This window comes from Notolepis coatsorum (genome assembly GCF_963971535.1).
Source record: "Notolepis coatsorum genome assembly, chromosome: 5".
Taxonomy (NCBI): domain Eukaryota; kingdom Metazoa; phylum Chordata; class Actinopteri; order Aulopiformes; family Paralepididae; genus Notolepis; species Notolepis coatsorum.
In genome coordinates, this window is record NC_140169.1 from 51758417 (window position 1) to 51778043 (window position 19627).

General features: G+C 51.7%; 1 protein-coding gene across 1 annotated transcript in view; it reads right to left on the reverse strand.

Annotated features, from left to right (window-relative positions):
* Positions 1-14705: 14705 nt before the first annotated feature.
* Positions 14706-19627, reverse strand: part of tnfrsf21 (tumor necrosis factor receptor superfamily, member 21) — a gene marked incomplete at its 5' end in the record, with an annotated part of 24037 nt that continues 19115 nt past the window's right edge. The window contains 2 exons of the mRNA XM_084314094.1: positions 14706-14937; positions 18160-18512. Coding sequence (XP_084170220.1) covers positions 14708-14937; positions 18160-18512 — 583 coding nt within the window. The 3' untranslated portion in view covers positions 14706-14707. The remainder of the gene's footprint in view (positions 14938-18159; positions 18513-19627) is intronic.

Genomic DNA, 19627 nt, shown 5'->3' on the forward strand with positions numbered 1-19627 from the left:
TGTCCTAGAGTGCCTGAGCAGTGGACAGCTGTGACCTTATATGGCCTGATGGCTGATGACGTCTCATGATGACCTGTCTGAGCAGCCAATCATGATTTATGACATTATGCACTTTAAATAAAGCATTATGAAAAAAAAAAAAAAACTGTTGTCATTCTTATGTTGTGGCAGCAGCAGGGGGGACGACGACGACTTCGTAACCTAGTTACTTTAAAATGTCATTAGAACGTTATTCCACATGGAATATATATGTGGAAAATCACAGCACTTTGCGAGCGTCTAGCGCAGGGGTGGCCAACCCATGGCTTGCAAGCCGCATGTGGCTCTTTGCCCGTCAATGTGTGGCTCTTCCATCCAAAAATAAAAATTAAAAATTATAATATTTTTTTTTATTATTATTATTATAATACATTTTTTCCACTCAAACCTGTGGTAAACCTCATATTTTTATATTAAGAGGTAATTATATAGTTTACACTGTTTATTTTTCTCATATTTCTCATATAAGCTGTCGGGTCATCTGACCCCTCCCGGCGGGAATCAGTGACATTTTCTCCATGGCTGTGCTAGTGTTAAAGGAGCAATCAGTAATCAGATTATTTTTTACAAGTAATCTGTGGCATCACTGCTCCTTATACTACATCATTATTGGAATGGAATTTTGGAACCTATGGAACCCGTTCTAGTGACTGGCTGGTCCGGTCCAGTTTGCTCTGAACAGGTAAATCTACATTTTGCTATGATGCCCCTCTAGCTCATGGAATTAACTCCAACTGTCCTTAAAGCTGGAGATTCTCCCCTCTGTTGCAGAGTTTAAAACCTTGATCTCCACCCTCTGTCAATCAAGTTGTTTTAATTGATTTGTTAACCTTATCTCTTTGTTATGATTTTATTTTCTGTGTGATTTTATATACTTTATTGTTTGCTCATTTCTGTATGAACCCTCGACATGACTGTAAATGAGGGAATCCTCAATTTTGTTCCTCACATTCACCCATTCACTCACACATTCACACACTGATGGCGGAGGCAACCATGCAAGGTGCCAACCTGTTCATTGGGAGCAGTTATGGGTTAAGTGTCTTGCTCAAGGACACTTTCACATGCTGCCAGGGAGGAGGGGGAATCGACCCGGGAACCTTCCGATTACCAGACGACTGCTCTACCTCCTGAGCCACTGTCGCCCCCATTATTTAAACAGGTTAAACCGATATTAACAAAAAGTAAACACAGTATAAAGAGTGATTATGTGAAGTCATGTTCAACGCCTTCAACCAAAACACACGGAGCAACAGCTCATGTAGAAAAAACACAAACACACTTTTGTTACCACAAAAGAAAAAACATTTCGACCTTTATCTGGTTGATTTGAAGAGGTTGGGAGGCTCTGTGGTGGGAGTTGAGCTGCTCAGCAGAGGTGAGTGGCAGAGAGGTGGTGGCGGAGAGGAGGATGATAAGGAAGCTGGCCGCTATCCTGGAAAACCCCTCCCACCGCTCTAGCTAGAACATGATGGGAACCCCTCCCACCCCCTCTAGCTAGACAGGATGAGAACCCCTCCCACCCCTCTAGCTGGCCAAGAGGAGAACCCCTCCCACCCCCTCTAGCTAGCCAAGATGGGAACCCCTCCCACCCCCTCTAGCTAGACAGGATGAGAACCCCTCCCACCCCTCTAGCTGGCCAAGAGGAGAACCCCTCCCACCCCCTCTAGCTAGACAGGATGAGAACCCCTCCCACCCCTCTAGCTGGCCAAGAGGAGAACCCCTCCCACCCCCTCTAGATGGCCAAGATGAGAACCCCTCCCACCCCCTCTAGCTAGACAGGATGAGAACCCCTCCCACCCCCTCTAGCTGGCCAAGATGAGAACCCCTCCCACCCCCTCTAGCTAGACAGGATGAGAACCCCTCCCACCACCTCTAGCTAGACAGGATGAGAACCCCTCCCACCCCTCTAGCTAGCCAAGATGAGAAACCCTCCCACCCCCTCTAGCTAGACAGGATGAGAACCCCTCCCACCCCCTCTAGCTAGACAAGATGAGAACCCCTCCCACCCCCTCTAGCTAGACAGGATGAGAACCCCTCCCACCCCCTCTAGCTGGCCAAGAGGAGAACCCCTCCCACCCCCTCTAGCTAGCCAAGAGGAGAACCCCTCCCACCCCCTCTAGCTGGCCAAGAGGAGAACCCCTCCCACCCCCTCTAGCTAGACAAGATGAGAACCCCTCCCACCCCCTCTAGCTAGACAGGATGAGAACCCCTCCCACCCCCTCTAGCTGGCCAAGAGGAGAACCCCTCCCACCCCCTCTAGCTAGCCAAGAGGAGAACCCCTCCCACCCCCTCTAGCTGGCCAAGAGGAGAACCCCTCCCACCCCCTCTAGCTAGACAAGATGAGAACCCCTCCCACCTCCTCTAGCTAGACAGGATGAGAACCCCTCCCACCCCTCTAGCTAGACAGGATGAGAACCCCTCCCACCCCTCTAGCTAGCCAAGATGAGAAACCCTCCCACCCCCTCTAGCTAGACAGGATGAGAACCCCTCCCACCCCCTCTAGCTAGACAAGATGAGAACCCCTCCCACCCCCTCTAGCTAGACAGGATGAGAACCCCTCCCACCCCCTCTAGCTGGCCAAGAGGAGAACCCCTCCCACCCCCTCTAGCTAGCCAAGAGGAGAACCCCTCCCACCCCCTCTAGCTGGCCAAGAGGAGAACCCCTCCCACCCCCTCTAGCTAGACAAGATGAGAACCCCTCCCACCCCCTCTAGCTGGCCAAGAGGAGAACCCCTCCCACCCCCTCTAGCTAGACAAGATGAGAACCCCTCCCACCCCCTCTAGCTAGACAGGATGAGAACCCCTCCCACCCCCTCTAGCTAGACAAGATGAGAACCCCTCCCACCCCCTCTAGCTAGACAAGATGAGAACCCCTCCCACCCCTCTAGCTAGACAGGATGAGAACCCATCCCACCCCTCTAGCTAGACAGGATGAGAACCCCTCCCACCCCCTCTAGCTGGCCAAGATGAGAACCCCTCCCACCCCCTCTAGCTAGACAAGATGAGAACCCCTCCCACCCCCTCTAGCTAGCCAAGATGAGAACCCCTCCCACCCCCTCTAGCTAGACAAGATGAGAACCCCTCCCACCCCCTCTAGCTAGACAGGATGAGAACCCCTCCCACCCCCTCTAGCTAGACAGGATGAGAACCCCTCCCACCCCCTCTAGCTAGACAGGATGAGAACCCCTCCCACCCCTCTAGCTGGCCAAGATGAGAACCCCTCCCACCCCCTCTAGCTAGACAGGATGAGAACCCCTCCCACCCCCTCTAGCTAGACAAGATGAGAACCCCTCCCACCCCCTCTAGCTAGACAAGATGAGAACCCCTCCCACCCCTCTAGCTAGCCAAGAGGAGAACCCCTCCCACCCCCTCTAGCTGGCCAAGAGGAGAACCCCTCCCACCCCCTCTAGCTGGCCAAGATGAGAACCCCTCCCACCCCCTCTAGCTAGACAGGATGATAACCCCTCCCACCCCCTCTAGCTGGCCAAGAGGAGAACCCCTCCTACCCCCTCTAGCTGGCCAAGATGAGAACCCCTCCCACCCCTCTAGCTAGACAAGATGAGAACCCCTCCCACCCCTCTAGCTAGACAGGAGGAGAACCCCTCCCACCCCTCTAGCTAGACAGGATGAGAACCCCTCCCACCCCCTCTAGCTAGACAAGAGGAGAACCCCTCCCACCCCCTCTAGCTAGACAGGATGAGAACCCCTCCCACCCCCTCTAGCTAGACAGGATGAGAACCCCTCCCACCCCCTCTAGCTAGACAGGATGAGAACCCCTCCCACCCCCTCTAGCTAGACAAGAGGAGAACCCCTCCCACCCCCTCTAGCTGGCCAAGAGGAGAACCCCTCCCACCCCCTCTAGCTGGCCAAGAGGAGAACCCCTCCCACCCCCTCTAGCTAGACAAGAGGAGAACCCCTCCCACCCCCTCTAGCTAGACAAGAGGAGAACCCCTCCCACCCCCTCTAGCTAGACAAGAGGAGAACCCCTCCCACCCCCTCTAGCTAGACAAGAGGAGAACCCGTCCCACCCCCTCTAGCTGGCCAAGAGGAGAACCCCTCCCACCCCCTCTAGCTAGACAAGAGGAGAACCCCTCCCACCCCCTCTAGCTAGACAAGAGGAGAACCCCTCCCACCCCCTCTAGCTAGACAAAAGGAGAACCCCTCCCACCCCTTTAGCTAGACAAGAGGAGAACCCGTCCCACCCCCTCTAGCTGGCCAAGAGGAGAACCCCTCCCACCCCCTCTAGCTAGATAAGATGAGAACCCCTCCCACCCCCTCTAGCTAGACAGAATGAGAACCCCTCCCACCCCCTCTAGCTGGCCAAGAGGAGAACCCCTCCCACCCCCTCTAGCTGGCCAAGAGGAGAACCCCTCCCACCCCCTCTAGCTAGACAAGAGGATAACCCCTCCCACCCCCTCTAGCTAGACAGGATGAGAACCCCTCCCACCCCCTCTAGCTAGACAAGAGGATAACCCCTCCCACCCCCTCTAGCTAGACAAGATGAGAACCCCTCCCACCCCCTCTAGCTAGACAGGATGAGAACCCCTCCCACCCCCTCTAGCTAGACAAGAGGAGAACCCCTCCCACCCCCTCTAGCTGGCCAAGATGAGAACCCATCCCACCCCCTCTAGCTAGACAGGATGAGAACCCCTCCCACCCCCTCTAGCTAGACAGGATGAGAACCCCTCCCACCCCCTCTAGCTAGACAGGATGAGAACCCCTCCCACCCCCTCTAGCTAGACAAGATGAGAACCCCTCCCACCCCCTCTAGCTAGACAGGATGAGAACCCCTCCCACCCCCTCTAGCTGGCCAAGAGGAGAACCCCTCCCACCCCCTCTAGCTAGACAGGATGAGAACCCCTCCCACCCCCTCTAGCTAGACAAGAGGAGAACCCCTCCCACCCCCTCTAGCTGGCCAAGAGGAGAACCCCTCCCACCCCCTCTAGCTAGACAGGATGAGAACCCCTCCCACCGCCTCTAGCTAGACAAGATGAGAACCCCTCCCACCCCCTCTAGCTATCCAAGATGAGAACCCCTCCCACCCCCTCTAGCTAGACAGGATGAGAACCCCTCCCACCCCCTCTAGCTGGCCAAGAGGAGAACCCCTCCCACCCCCTCTAGCTAGACAAGATGAGAACCCCTCCCACCCCCTCTAGGTAGACAGGATGAGAACCCCTCCCACCCCTCTAGCTGGCCAAGAGGAGAACCCCTCCCACCCCCTCTAGCTAGACAAGATGAGAACCCCTCCCACCCCCTCTAGGTAGACAGGATGAGAACCCCTCCCACCCCCTCTAGCTGGCCAAGAGGAGAACCCCTCCCACCCCCTCTAGCTATCCAAGATGAGAACCCCTTCCACCCCCTCTAGCTAGACAGGAGGAGAACCCCTCCCACCCCCTCTAGCTAGACAAGATGAGAACCCCTCCCACCCCCTCTAGCTAGACAAGATGAGAACCCCTTCCACCCCCTCTAGCTAGACAAGAGGAGAACCCCTCCCACCCCCTCTAGCTAGACAAGATGAGAACCCCTCCCACCCCCTCTAGCTAGACAGGATGAGAACCCCTCCCACCCCCTCTAGCTAGACAAGATGAGAACCCCTCCCACCTCCTCTAGCTAGACAAGAGGAGAACCCCTCCCACCCCCTCTAGCTAGACAAGATGAGAACCCCTCCCACCCCCTCTAGCTAGACAAGATGAGAACCCCTCCCACCCCCTCTAGCTAGACAGGATGAGGAGCACGTTCAGCCCCCCCCCCCCCCCCCCCCCCCCAACACAACCGTGGGCATGGACTGCTGGAGAACTATTAGAACGTCTGACCACTAAGTGTGTCTGACTCTTAACCACCAAAACCTGCACGGACTACAGCGTATGATGTACATCATGCCAGTTAGGGTGCCTTGTGTTTACTGCACCTTGCCGGATCAGGTAGTCCTGTGATCCTGGTGCTCCTAGACCTGACAGCCGCCTTCGATACTTGGTGGACCACAGGATCCTACTGTCACGGCTACAGCAGTACGTTGGCATCTCAGGCGTAGCCTTAAGTTGGTTTCAGTCCTACCTAACCAACCGGAGTTTCTCTGTGCAGCTACAAGACTTCCTCTCAACCAAAATACATCCTTCCACTGTTTTGCTGATGATGTACAGATATACGTACCTACTGTACCTCTCAGGGCCACAGGACGGGTCACACGTCAGCCACTGCCTGACTGTCTAACTGACATCAAAGCATGGATGAGTGCTGACTTCCTCAACCTTAATGAGAGCAAGACCGAGATCATACTTTTTGGCGATGTCTCTCCAGTCCCGTTTGCCACTGCTCTAGGTCCTGTGGGCTCTAACATCCCGTCCTCTGTTAGAAACCTTGGAGTGATCTTTGACAGTGCCTTTAAATTCACTACATCCATGATGAATTGAAAATGGGGGACCCTGATGTAAACAAGACGAAAGTCTTTCTCTGGTCTGCATCCCCTTAACAATTGTGTGCATTGAGCCATACTGTATTGTACCCATCCTGCAATCTGTTAATAAAGTTTTCAATCAATCAATCAATCAACAACTCCTTTCAGAAAAGTGGGAGTGTGCCATCTGCCATTCCATTCGCCACCTCCGCTGTCAATCAGTTGTATCGCCTGGTCCCGCCTCCACCAATCACAAGCGGCAGCACGGCTCCATTGTGTGTGTGTGTGTCCGCGTGAGGGAGAGAGAGTCAGATAGTTCTCCAACTCTGTCGCAGACAGTGAAATCCTGGTTGTTCCCCACCCACCTAGGTTATCTAACTTTCGCGCCGCGCCGCCGCCACAACTAGAAACAATGGCCTGGCAAAAAAATATTAAATAAAAATTATAATACAAAAAAATATATAATTTCAGGTCAGTTCAATGGTTAGGAATAATCTTTTCCATCTTAGAACCCTAGCAAAGACCAAGGTCTATCTCTCCCAGAGCGACCTGGAGCCAGTGATCCACGCCTTCATCATAACTCGGCTGGATTACTGCAAGGCTCTCTATACATTGATCAGGCCTCACTCCTCCGCCTGCAGCTCGTCCAACATGCGGCTGCCCGACTCCGTGAACACATCACCCCAGTCCTGCCTCACTCCACTGGCTCCCCGTCAGTTAGCACATTGATTTTAAACTACTTTTAACCGTTTTTTTAAATCCCTAAATGGCCTGGCCCCACAGTACCTGACCGAGCTCTTGCGTCCACACCCCATCCACAGCCCTAAGGTCAACTGCTGCTAAACGTACCCAGGACAGAGCTTTTTCCATAAACTGTGGAATAGCCTCCCCTTCCACACAAGGTCAGCCCAGACCCTTAATGTCTTTAAGTCCCGGCGAAACACTCATCTCTTCTCCCTGGCCTTTGACCAGAGCTGAGCCTGCCTCCTAGGTCATTACTTTTTGTCCTTTTATGCCTTATTTTTGTAATCTGCTGCACTTTTCTTTCTTTTATTCTTTTCTTTTTTATTTCTATCTGAACCCCTGCACTTATTTGTATTTGCAATTTTTGTATTGCCTATATTTATGTCTTTCTACTATTAACCTACCCATACCTGTACCTCCCCTCCCCCATGCTGCTACTCTATAATGCCTGAATTTCCCCAAGGGGATCAATAAAGGCATATCTGATCTTATCTTAAACACTGTGTAAAGGTGATTGTGTGAAGCCATCTTCATGAACGGTGTTGAATCAAAACACACAAAGCAGCAGCTTACGTGGAAGAAACACAAACACACTCGACGTTATGACAAAAGAGAAACATTTCGACCTTTAATTGGTTGATTTTAAGAGGTTACATAGTAGTAAACGTAGTGGTTATACCGTGCGAAGTTGAGATGAGAACATTGTGTTCATATGTGCATGAGTACATATTTCAAACCTTAAGCTCTTCCTCCTCTCAATCACACTGCACGTCACACTCACACCCTGCATCGCGAGCCTCACACACCATCATCATCATCATCATCATCATCATCATCATCATCATCATCATCATCATCATCATCATCATCCTGTCAGCAAAATCCACTCATTCTGGAATACTTTTTTAATCGCTATTTTTCAAAGGCTAAAGCCCCCTCATATTGCCCTGTGGTACGGCGCTCAACCAGTAATTGTTCTAGGAGGCTAGCACCTCAAATTATCTGTACTGTCCCGCCTTAGTACTGTCGTACATTGGTACTGTCCCATCTTAGTACTGTCCTGTCTTAGTACTGTCCTGCCTTGTTACTGTCCCATCTTAGTACTGTCCTGTCTTAGTACTGTCCTGTCTTAGTACTGTCCTGTCTTAGTACTGTCCCGTCTTAGTACTGTCCCATCTTAGTACTGTCCTGTCTTAGTGCTGTCCCGTCTTAGTACTGTCCCACCTTGGTATTGTCCCACCTTGTTACTGTCCCATCTTAGTACTGTCCCATCTTAGTACTGTCCTGTCTTAGTACTGTCCCATCTTAGTACTGTCCTGTCTTAGTACTGTCCCATCTTAGTACTGTCCCATCTTAGTACTGTCCTGTCTTAGTACTGTCCCATCTTAGTACTGTCCTGTCTTAGTACTGTCCCATCTTAGTACTGTCCCACCTTAGTACTGTCCCATCTTAGTACTGTCCCACCTTAGTACTGTCCCGTCTTAGTACTGTCCCATCTTAGTACTGTCCTGTCTTAGTACTGTCCCATCTTAATACTGTCCTGTCTTAGTACTGTCCCATCTTAGTACTGTCCCGTCTTAGTACTGTCCCGTCTTAGTACTGTCCCGTCTTAGTACTGTCCCATCTTAGTACTGTCCTGTCTTAGTACTGTCCTGTCTTAGTACTGTCCCGTCTTAGTACTGTCCCGTCTTAGTACTGTCCCGTCTTAGTACTGTCCCGTCTTAGTACTGTCCCATCTTAGTACTGTCCCGTCTTAGTACTGTCCTGTCTTAGTACTGTCCCGTCTTAGTACTGTCCCGTCTTAGTACTGTCCTGTCTTAGTACTGTCCTGTCTTAGTACTGTCCCATCTTAGTACTGTCCCATCTTAGTACTGTCCCGTCTTAGTACTGTCCCGTCTTAGTACTGTCCCGTCTTAGTACTGTCCTGTCTTAGTACTGTCCTCTCTTAGTACTGTCCTCTCTTAGTACTGTCCCATCTTAGTACTGTCCCATCTTAGTACTGTCCCATCTTAGTACTGTCCCATCTTAGTACTGTCCTGTCTTAGTACTGTCCTGTCTTAGTACTGTCCCGTCTTAGTACTGTCCTGTCTTAGTACTGTCCCGTCTTAGTACTGTCCCGTCTTAGTACTGTCCTGTCTTAGTACTGTCCCGTCTTAGTACTGTCCCATCTTAGTACTGTCCCATCTTAGTACTGTCCCATCTTAGTACTGTCCCACCTTAGTACTGTCCTGTCTTAGTACTGTCCTCTCTTAGTACTGTCCCATCTTAGTACTGTCCTGTCTTAGTACTGTCCTCTCTTAGTACTGTTCCGTCTTAGTACTGTCCCGTCTTAGTACTGTCCTGTCTTAGTACTGTCCTGTCTTAGTACTGTCCTGTCTTAGTACTGTCCTGTCTTAGTTCTGTCCCATCTTAGTACTGTCCTGTCTTAGTACTGTCCTGTCTTAGTACTGTCCTCTCTTAGTACTGTCCCATCTTAGTACTGTCCTGTCTTAGTACTGTCCTGTCTTAGTACTGTCCTCTCTTAGTACTGTCCTCTCTTAGTACTGTCCTCTCTTAGTACTGTCCCATCTTAGTACTGTCCTCTCTTAGTCCTGTCCTGTCTTAGTACTGTCCTGTCTTAGTACTGTCCTCTCTTAGTACTGTCCTCTCTTAGTACTGTCTCTCTTAGTAGTGTCCTGTCTTAGTACTGTCCTCTCTTAGTACTGTCCCATCTTAGTACTGTCCTCTCTTAGTACTGTCCCATCTTAGTACTGTCCTCTCTTAGTACTGTCCTGTCTTAGTACTGTCCTGTCTTAGTACTGTCCCATCTTAGTACTGTCCTCTCTTAGTACTGTCCTGTCTTAGTACTGTCCTGTCTTAGTACTGTCCTGTCTTAGTACTGTCCTGTCTTAGTAATGTCCCGTCCCCAACAACAGAAACGATACCACAAAATTCCTCCTTTGAGCTCAGGAAACGTTTTGTTTTATTTTTGTTATTTGTTATTTTTATTCATATATATTTTATTTCCTTTTCTTTTTTTTAAGAGCGTGGAATTCGGAAGGAATGTAATTTCTTCCTCGTTTTTTTGGGGAAAATAAATCTATAAAAATCAAGTGTAACAAGACAGACTTTCAAGTAGAGCATGAAGTATGAGTACATTTACATCCCAGATCATCTCATAAATCAAATACATCCCAACGCCTCTGGTATCATACACATACCAGACATCAACAGATACAGCTACAAATAAGACACATCATAACCTCATTCAAAATAAATGTAGAAAAAAACACAATCATTACAAATTGTTAGACAGCATTTTCAGAGCGAAATAAACAGAAATGGTTGAGAGAGAGAGAGAGAGAGAGAGAGTGAGGGAGAAAGACAGACAGACAGACAGACAGACAGACAGACAGACAGACAGACAGACAGACAGACAGACAGACAGACAGACATACAGACAGACAGACAGACAGACAGACAGACAGACAGACAGACAGACAGACAGACAGACAGACAGACAGACAGACAGACAGACAGAGAGAGACAGAGAGAGAGAGAGAGAGAGAGAGAGAGAGAGAGAGAGAGAGAGAGAGAGAGAGAGAGAGAGAGAGAGAGAGAGAGAGAGAGAGAGAGAGAGTGAGAGAGAGAGAGAGAGAGATGGGTTACATGTGTCCAGCTTCCTCCCACAGACAACAGAAGATGAATTAGTGCATAATTAACGTTACAGATTAGTATGGGCTATTCATTGTGCATGGAACAACATACATCTGTGTGAAGAAGGAATCACATTATTGTTGTCTTTTTAACTTTTCTTGTAGCAGTGGAAAAACATGTACCCTCTGTGTCGAACCGTCCCAACGCCCAGACATGAGGCACGGAGGATCAATGCTACAAGGTTGAGGCGAGGGCTATATAGCTCCAGTAGCTAGCAGTGGGGTGACTCTCTTCAGGAGCGCAGGGCTAAGCAGTATAGCTCCAGTAACTAGCATGACAACTATTAAAGAAACTTGAAACTAGCAGTGGGGCTAAGCAGTATAGCTCCAGTAGCTAGCAGTGGGGCTAAGCAGTATAGCTCCAGTAGCTAGCAGTGGCGTGAATCTTCAGGAGCGCAGGGCTAAGCAGTATAGCTCCAGTAGCTAGCAGTGGGGCTAAGCAGTATAGCTCCAGTAGCTAGCAGTGGGGCTAAGCAGTATAGCTCCAGTAGCTAGCAGTGGCGTGAATCTTCAGGAGCGCAGGGCTAAGCAGTATAGCTCCAGTAGCTAGCAGTGGGGCTAAGCAGTATAGCTCCAGTAGCTAGCAGTGGGGCTAAGCAGTATAGCTCCAGTAGCTAGCAGTGTGGTGACTCTTCGGGAGCGCGGGGCTAAGCAGTATGTGTGGTGTCGCAGACAAAGTCACGTATCTTAATATTTCAGACATATGACTTTGGGTTCAGGAGAAATCTCCTCCGACCCCGTTAACTGTTCTGTCCTCGGGGGTATTGTCCAAAAGTCCCAACGATTCCAGACAAAGCCATATATCTAACTTAAATATCAATATAATATCCATATTTAATCCGAAATATTTTGAGATATATGGCTTTGGTTCCAGAGCAACAGTTCAGGACATGGAACATAGCGCCCTCTGCTGTCCTGGCAGAGGGGTTGCACCACGCCGTGGGGCATAGACATAGAGGGTGGATCTCTTCTTGGATGTTATAGGCGGCGCTAGACAGAGAGCGAGGGGGCGTCCTCCGGGGGCGCCTGCGGGCTGGCAACGGGTGACTCAATGGGGAATTCCGATTAAATTCAACTTCAAGGTTGCAATCCTGCCAAAGTAATTTTTCTTCCCTGTTGTTCAACAAGTCTTGAGTAATGAGGAAGGAGGAAGTAGGAGGCAATGTGATGACATCATTGAGCGCCAGAGATCGAGTTGGTTGGTTGGTTGGTCGATACAGGCACATGGCTATACATCCATTTCTCTTTTAACCGACCATCTCAGGGAATGCAATTCAACGGTGTCATGTTCATCACCCAGAACTCCTAACTCAACATGGGGGAGGGGGGTCTTGTCAACTTATAGGAACTTAATTTGACAGAATTACAATCTAAAAGTCTGTTTTTTGGTGGAATTCCTCTTTAAAGAGGTCAGGCACATGGCTTTAGATTCTGGTCCAGACCTGGGCACAAAGGAAAGACACCTGAATATGTTTCAATATGTGAAGCAGCAGACGTGTTTATTATCTAAACAGCCATTTAAACAGAGAGATGATACTGTAGATCAAGCATTTATTTTGTTCAAAATTATATTCAGCTACTACAGTATCTGGTCCAGGCCTGGCCGATGGAGAGTGGAGTCTTAGGCAGGTCTTAGTCAAGTCTTAGTCAAGTATTTTAGTCAAGATAGAAGGGCAACTTTTTGAGACAGCATAAATGGACAATATTGCAGTCGAAATGCTGCTCAAAATACTGCTGGGTCACGCGTCAGGCAGGATTGTCCATTTACATTGTCCCGCGGTTCACTGCCTTCCGAAAGGTAGTCGAGTTGGGCTGGAGGCTGGGAGTTTGGAAGGAGTAACATTGATGATCCAGAAGGTGGATGGAGAGAGAATCCCACGAGGCCAGACCCCAGCGGGGCTGGAAAGAGAAAGTGGACCATCCCTTTAAAGCCACAACCACATCCAGTGACCGCAGACAACCGGACTGAGATCGGTTTTGGACTCCCTCCCATTGTCTCAAGACGGGAACCTAACCAACCAATCATCCATAACGTTGCATCAGGAGACCCCCCCTTTTCAGTCGCAAATCGACCCTCCGTTCATTGTCTCTCTGCGAATCGAAGAACGTTACCCGTGTTGACTCGTCGCTCGGGTCTCGAGCGAATCCCCCCCCCATCATTATTCCAATCGACTCCGGATTCTAACGCTTCCAGCCTCTCTCCTCTCTCTCCCCCACACACTAGAGCAGGTGGCTGTAGAGGGAGTCCAGCAGGGTCTCTCTCCTCTCTCTCTCCCCCACACACTGGAGCAGGTCGGGCAGGTGGCTGTAGAGGGAGTCCAGCAGGGTCTTTCTCCTCTCTCTCTCTCCCCCACACACTAGAGCAGGTGGCTGTAGAGGGAGTCCAGCAGGGTCTCTCTCCTCTCTCTCTCTCTCCCCCACACACTAGAGCAGGTGGCTGTAGAGGGAGTCCAGCAGGGTCTCTCTCCTCTCTCTCTCCCCCACACACTAGAGCAGGTGGCTGTAGAGGGAGTCCAGCAGGGTCTCTCTCCTCTCTCTCTCCCCCACACACTAGAGCAGGTGGCTGTAGAGGGAGTCCAGCAGGGTCTCTCTCCTCTCTCTCTCCCCCACACACTAGAGCAGGTGGCTGTAGAGGGAGTCCAGCAGGGTCTCTCTCCTCTCTCTCCCCCCCACACACTAGAGCAGGTGGCTGTAGAGGGAGTCCAGCAGGGTCTCTCTCCTCTCTCTCCCCCACACACTAGAGCAGGTGGCTGTAGAGGGAGTCCAGCAGGGTCTCTCTCCTCTCTCTCTCCCCCACACACTAGAGCAGGTGGCTGTAGAGGGAGTCCAGCAGGGTCTCTCTCTCCTCTCTCTCTCCCCCACACACTAGAGCAGGTGGCTGTAGAGGGAGTCCAGCAGGGTCTCTCTCCTCTATCTCTCCCCCACACACTAGAGCAGGTGGCTGTAGAGGGAGTCCAGCAGGGTCTCTCTCTCCTCTCTCTCTCCCCCACACACTAGAGCAGGTGGCTGTAGAGGGAGTCCAGCAGGGTCTCTCTCCTCTCTCTCCCCCCCACACACTAGAGCAGGTGGCTGTAGAGGGAGTCCAGCAGGGTCTCTCTCCTCTCTCTCTCCCCCACACACTAGAGCAGGTGGCTGTAGAGGGAGTCCAGCAGGGTCTCTCTCCTCTCTCTCTCCCCCACACACTAGAGCAGGTGGCTGTAGAGGGAGTCCAGCAGGGTCTCTCTCTCCTCTCTCTCCCCCCCACACACTAGAGCAGGTGGCTGTAGAGGGAGTCCAGCAGGGTCTCTCTCTCCTCTCTCTCCCCCCCACACACTAGAGCAGGTGGCTGTAGAGGGAGTCCAGCAGGGTCTCTCTCTCCTCTCTCTCTCCCCCACACACTAGAGCAGGTGGCTGTAGAGGGAGTCCAGCAGGGTCTCTCTCCTCTCTCTCTCTCCCCCACACACTAGAGCAGGTGGCTGTAGAGGGAGTCCAGCAGGGTCTCTCTCCTCTCTCTCTCCCCCACACACTAGAGCAGGTGGCTGTAGAGGGAGTCCAGCAGGGTCTCTCTCCTCTCTCTCTCTCCCCCACACACTAGAGCAGGTGGCTGTAGAGGGAGTCCAGCAGGGTCTCTCTCCTCTCTCTCTCTCCCCCACACACTAGAGCAGGTGGCTGTAGAGGGAGTCCAGCAGGGTCTCTCTCCTCTCTCTCTCCCCCACACACTAGAGCAGGTCGGGCAGGTGGCTGTAGAGGGAGTCCAGCAGGGTCTCTCTCCTCTCTCTCTCCCCCACACACTAGAGCAGGTGGCTGTAGAGGGAGTCCAGCAGGGTCTCTCTCCTCTCTCTCTCCCCCACACACTAGAGCAGGTCGGGCAGGTGGCTGTAGACCGAGTCCAGCAGGGTCTGGCTGGCCTCCTGGCTCTTAACGCCGGCGATCTCGAACAGGCGGTCCAGCTTGTCCTCGGCGGCGGGGATCTCCTCGATGACACGCAGCTCCTCGGGGTTCAGGATGTGCAGCATGTCGTCGAAGATGGGCTGCAGGTCGCACGGGTCCAGGCGCACCTGTCGCAGCACCGTGTCCTTCTTCTCTGGAGGACAAGAGACGGAGAGAGAGGACCAGGTTAGAGGGGAACCGGCGGACGGTTCAGGGTAGGTTCATGGTCACGGTTATGGACGGTTGAGATTAGTGCTATGGTTATGGTTATGGTTTAGGCAGCAGTGGTTCCCAAACCTCTCCTCGAGGCACCCCAGCCGTTCCATGTATTTTGTTAAATTCCACCACCAGCACACCTTGATTCGACTAATAAAGGGCGTGGTACGTTGACTCGGGTGTGCTGGTGGTGGAATTTAACAAAATACACGGAACGGCTGGGGTGCTTCGAGGAGAGGATTGGGAAGCACTGGTTTAGGGGTTAGGGTTTAGGGGGAACCATTGTTCTTCAACAGTGACAGAGGGTGGACAACAGATGGGTAAAGTGCTCTTTTCCCAGGTCTAAAATCGTGCTAAAATATTCTGAGGGGTTGCTGTCAATTGGAGATACTGTGGTAGCAAGAGAAAAAAAACAAAGACATTTGTTTAACTATTAAAAACGTTACTTTCACGACATGCTTTAATGTCTAATCTTAGCTCTCTTCATCTTCATCTTCTTCATCACCACATCGTTATCGGTTGTGACCCCAATACCCACCAGGATCGATAAAGTTATAATCTTATTTCCTCCCAAAATCTGTCCATCTTCTCTACAAAATCGTGAGGGGGGATGGGACCCCGGGAGGAGACCGAGGGGACAAGCGTTTGTATTCAAATAATAATAATAAAAAAAATCACAAAAGGACCATTAAATGTAAAGGTCAATAAATGCTGAATTGATTTATCAAATAACAAAAAATAAACCATTACCATACATACGCCTGTAACTATAAAACTAAGAGCATTACCCCATATGGCCAGACGGGGGCAGTCAACACATACACATCCATATCGGAGGGTCAATTGCCTAGCACCAGACAATGTAATTGTGTCAGACACTGCAACTGCCAGAAAGATTTGGTGTGGGAATTTGACACCAATTTGACACCACTGCACTGCACTGCACAAACATACACAATCTACAAAGGCCACATTAGCAAAACCCCAGTCCAATCAAAGCAGATGCCTTTGGAGTAAGTAGTCTAGAGAGCCCTGGGGAGTCATGGGTTTAAGACCCGCCTGGTCCCTTTCTGCTGATGACGATTGCCTATTGCCTATGGTTCTCACCTATTCTATTATGCAGTTTTATGTTAGGCTGACTTCAGAGGACTCTGGATGGGCTCCGGGAGAGGAACACGTGATCATTGAGGATCTATGCTGTGGGTAAAACGGAAGCATTACAGAGCTTACATTACTAACTACTAAGGGTGTAAAGGTACACGTATCCCGTACCGAACCGTTTCAGTGTGTACCGTACCGTACCGAACGGCTGTGTAGTGTACCGAACGAATACAACGGTACTGTATGTTAACCACTAACGACCGCCCACCGGGGGCTGTTTTTTTTCACAATTTAATATAATTATTAGTGCTGTCAGGCGATTAAAAAATGTAATCTAATTAATTACAGGATTTAATTTCAATATAGAATATTCGTTGACAGCCCTACAAGTACCATTAGTTACTGCACGCTACATCACCCTGAGTGGAACATGGAAAGCCAAACTTCCCCCCACTGTACCAGACACCCGTACCGAACCGTGACTTCAAAACCAAGGTACCGTGGTTTTTGTGTACCATTGCACCCCTACTGACTACCAACGCTGGTTACTGGCTGTGTACCGTTGCACCCCTACTGACTACCAACGCTGGTTACTGGCTGTGTACCGTTACACCCCTACTGACTACCAACACTGGTTACTGGCTGTGTACCGTTACACCCCTACTGACTACCAACACTGGTTACTGGCTGACACCTGGGTCTTGATCTCACACCTGGGTCTTGATCTGCTTGGATACTAACATTGTACCATGTTGTGTGTTCATCAGGCTGTCCTTTCACCATCGTCACAAAGACAAATCCCTGCACATTCACTAGAATTGCCTCAATTAAGTGTTCCTGATATTCTATTGTGTTCTGTCCTGTCCTGTCCTTTCTGTCCTGTCCTATCTGTCCTATCCTTTGTCCTTTATGTCCTGTCCTTTATGTCCTTTCTGTCCTATCCTTTCTGTCCTATCCTTTCTGTCCTGTCCTTTCTGTCCTTTCTGTCCTATCCTTTCTGTCCTATCCTTTATGTCCTGTCCTTTCTGTCCTTTCTGTCCTATCCTTTCTGTCCTGTCCTTTCTGTCCTATCCTTTCTGTCCTATCCTTTCTGTCCTGTCCTTTCTGTCCTTTCTGTCCTATCCTTTCTGTCCTATCCTTTCTGTCCTATCCTTTCTGTCCTGTCCTTTCTGTCCTATCCTTTCTGTCCTGTCCTTTCTGTCCTATCCTTTCTGTCCTGTCCTTTCTGTCCTATCCTTTCTGTCCTATCCTTTCTGTCCTGTCCTATCCTTTCTGTCCTATCCTTTCTGTCCTATCCTTTCTGTCCTGTCCTTTCTGTCCTGTTGTCATGTATCATACCCCCTTCTATCCTCTCTACCTTATCCTACCCTAACCCTACCCTTATCTATCCATTCCAGCCTCGTCCACCAACCCACCATTCCGCCTCCCCCTCTAACTTTGGTGATGAAGGAGCCGGTCCTACTGTGGGCGGAGTCTAACCCACCGGTCCGCCTCCCCCCTCTAACCTTTGGTGATGAAGGAGCCAGTCCTACTGAGGGCGGAGTCTAACCCACCAGTCCGCCTCCCCCTCTAACCTTTGGTGATGAAGGAGCCGGTCCTACTGAGGGCGGAGTCTAACCCACCAGTCCGCCTCCCCCTCTAACCTTTGGTGATGAAGGAGCCGGTCCTACTGAGGGCGGAGTCTAACCCACCAGTCCGCCTCCCCCCTCTAACCTTTGGTGATGAAGGAGCCGGTCCTACTGAGGGCGGAGTCTAACCCACCAGTCCGCCTCCCCCTCTAACCTTTGGTGATGAAGGAGCCGTCCTACTGAGGGCGGAGTCTAACCCACCATTCCGCCTCCCCCTCTAACCTTTGGTGATGAAGGAGCCGGTCCTACTGAGGGCGGAGTCTAACCCACCGGTCCGCCTCCCCCCTCTAACCTTTGGTGATGAAGGAGCCGGTCCTACTGAGGGCGGAGTCTAACCCACCGGTCCGCCTCCCCCCTCTAACCTTTGGTGATGAAGGAGCCGGTCCTACTGAGGGCGGAGTCTAACCCACCAGTCCGCCTCCCCCTCTAACCTTTGGTGATGAAGGAGCCGGTCCTACTGAGGGCGGAGTCCTTGCTGGAGGTGGAGTCACAGCGGAGGAGGGGTTCAGACTCGTCAGGGAAGAAGCCTTTGTTCCGGTCCACCGGGGACTGCTCCACGGCGACCACGCCCGGTCCCACGCTGCCCGGTCCCACGCTGCCCGGTCCCACGCTGCCCGGTCCCACGCTGCCCGGTCCCACGCTGCCCGGTCCCACGCTGCCTGGTCCCACACTGCCTGGTCCCACGCTGCTCGGTCCCACACTGCCGCTGCTGCTGCTACTGCTGCTGCCGATACCACTGCTGCCGCTACCAGGGGACTCCAGAGCCGTGGTAGTGGACCGGACTCTGGTTCACATTCACTGAGGTAGACAGGTGGTTGATGTCAAACTGGAGGAGAGAGAGAGAGGAGAGAGGGAGGGGAGAGAGAGAGAGAGAGAGGGAGGGGAGAGAGGGGATAGAGTGAGAGGGGAGAGAGGAGAGAGGGAGGGGAGAGAGGAGAGAGAGAGAGGGAGGGAGAGAGGGGTAGAGGAGAGAGGAGAGAGGGGAGAGAGGAGAGAGGGAGGGGAGAGAGAGAGAGGGAGGGGATAGAGGGGGTAGAGGAGAGAGGAGAGAGGGGAGAGAGGAGAGAGGGAGGGGAGAGATGAGATAGAGAGAGGGAGGGAGAGAGGGGATAGAGAGAGAGGAGAGAGAGAGGGAGGGGAGAGAGAGAGAGGAGAGAGGAGAGAGGGAGGGGAGAGAGAGAGAGAGGAGGGATAGAGGGGGTAGAGGAGAGAGGAGAGAGGGGAGAGAGGAGAGAGGGAGGGGAGAGAGGAGAGAGAGAGAGGGAGGGGAGAGAGGGGATAGAGGAGAGAGGAGAGAGGGAGGGGAGAGAGAGAGGGAGGGGAGAGAGGAGAGAGAGAGAGGGAGGGGAGAGAGGGGATAGAGGAGAGAGGAGAGAGGGGAGAGGGAGAGAGGGAGGGGAGAGAGGAGAGAGAGAGAGAGGGAGGGGAGGAGGGGATAGAGGAGAGAGGAGATAGAGGAGAGAGGAGAGAGAGAGGAGAGAGGGAGGGGAGAGAGAGAGAGAGAGGGGATAGAGGGGTAGAGGAGAGAGGAGAGAGGGAGGGGAGAGAGGATGAGAGAGAGAGGGAGGGAGAGAGGGGATAGAGGAGAGAGGAGAGAGGGAGGGGAGAGGAGGGGATAGAGGAGAGAGGAAGAGAGAGAGGAGAGATGGAGGGGAGAGAGAGAGAGAGAGAGAGGGAGGGGATAGAGGGGTAGAGGAGAGAGGAGAGAGGGGAGAGAGAGAGAGGGAGGGAGAGAGGAGAGAGAGAGAGGGGAGGGGAGAGAGGGGATAGAGGAGAGAGGAGAGAGGGAGGGGAGAGAGAGAGGGAGGGGAGAGAGGGGGTAGAGGAGAGAGGAGAGAAGGGAGGGAGGAGAGAGGGAGGGGATAGAGGAGAGAGAGAGAGGGAGGGGAGAGAGGGGAT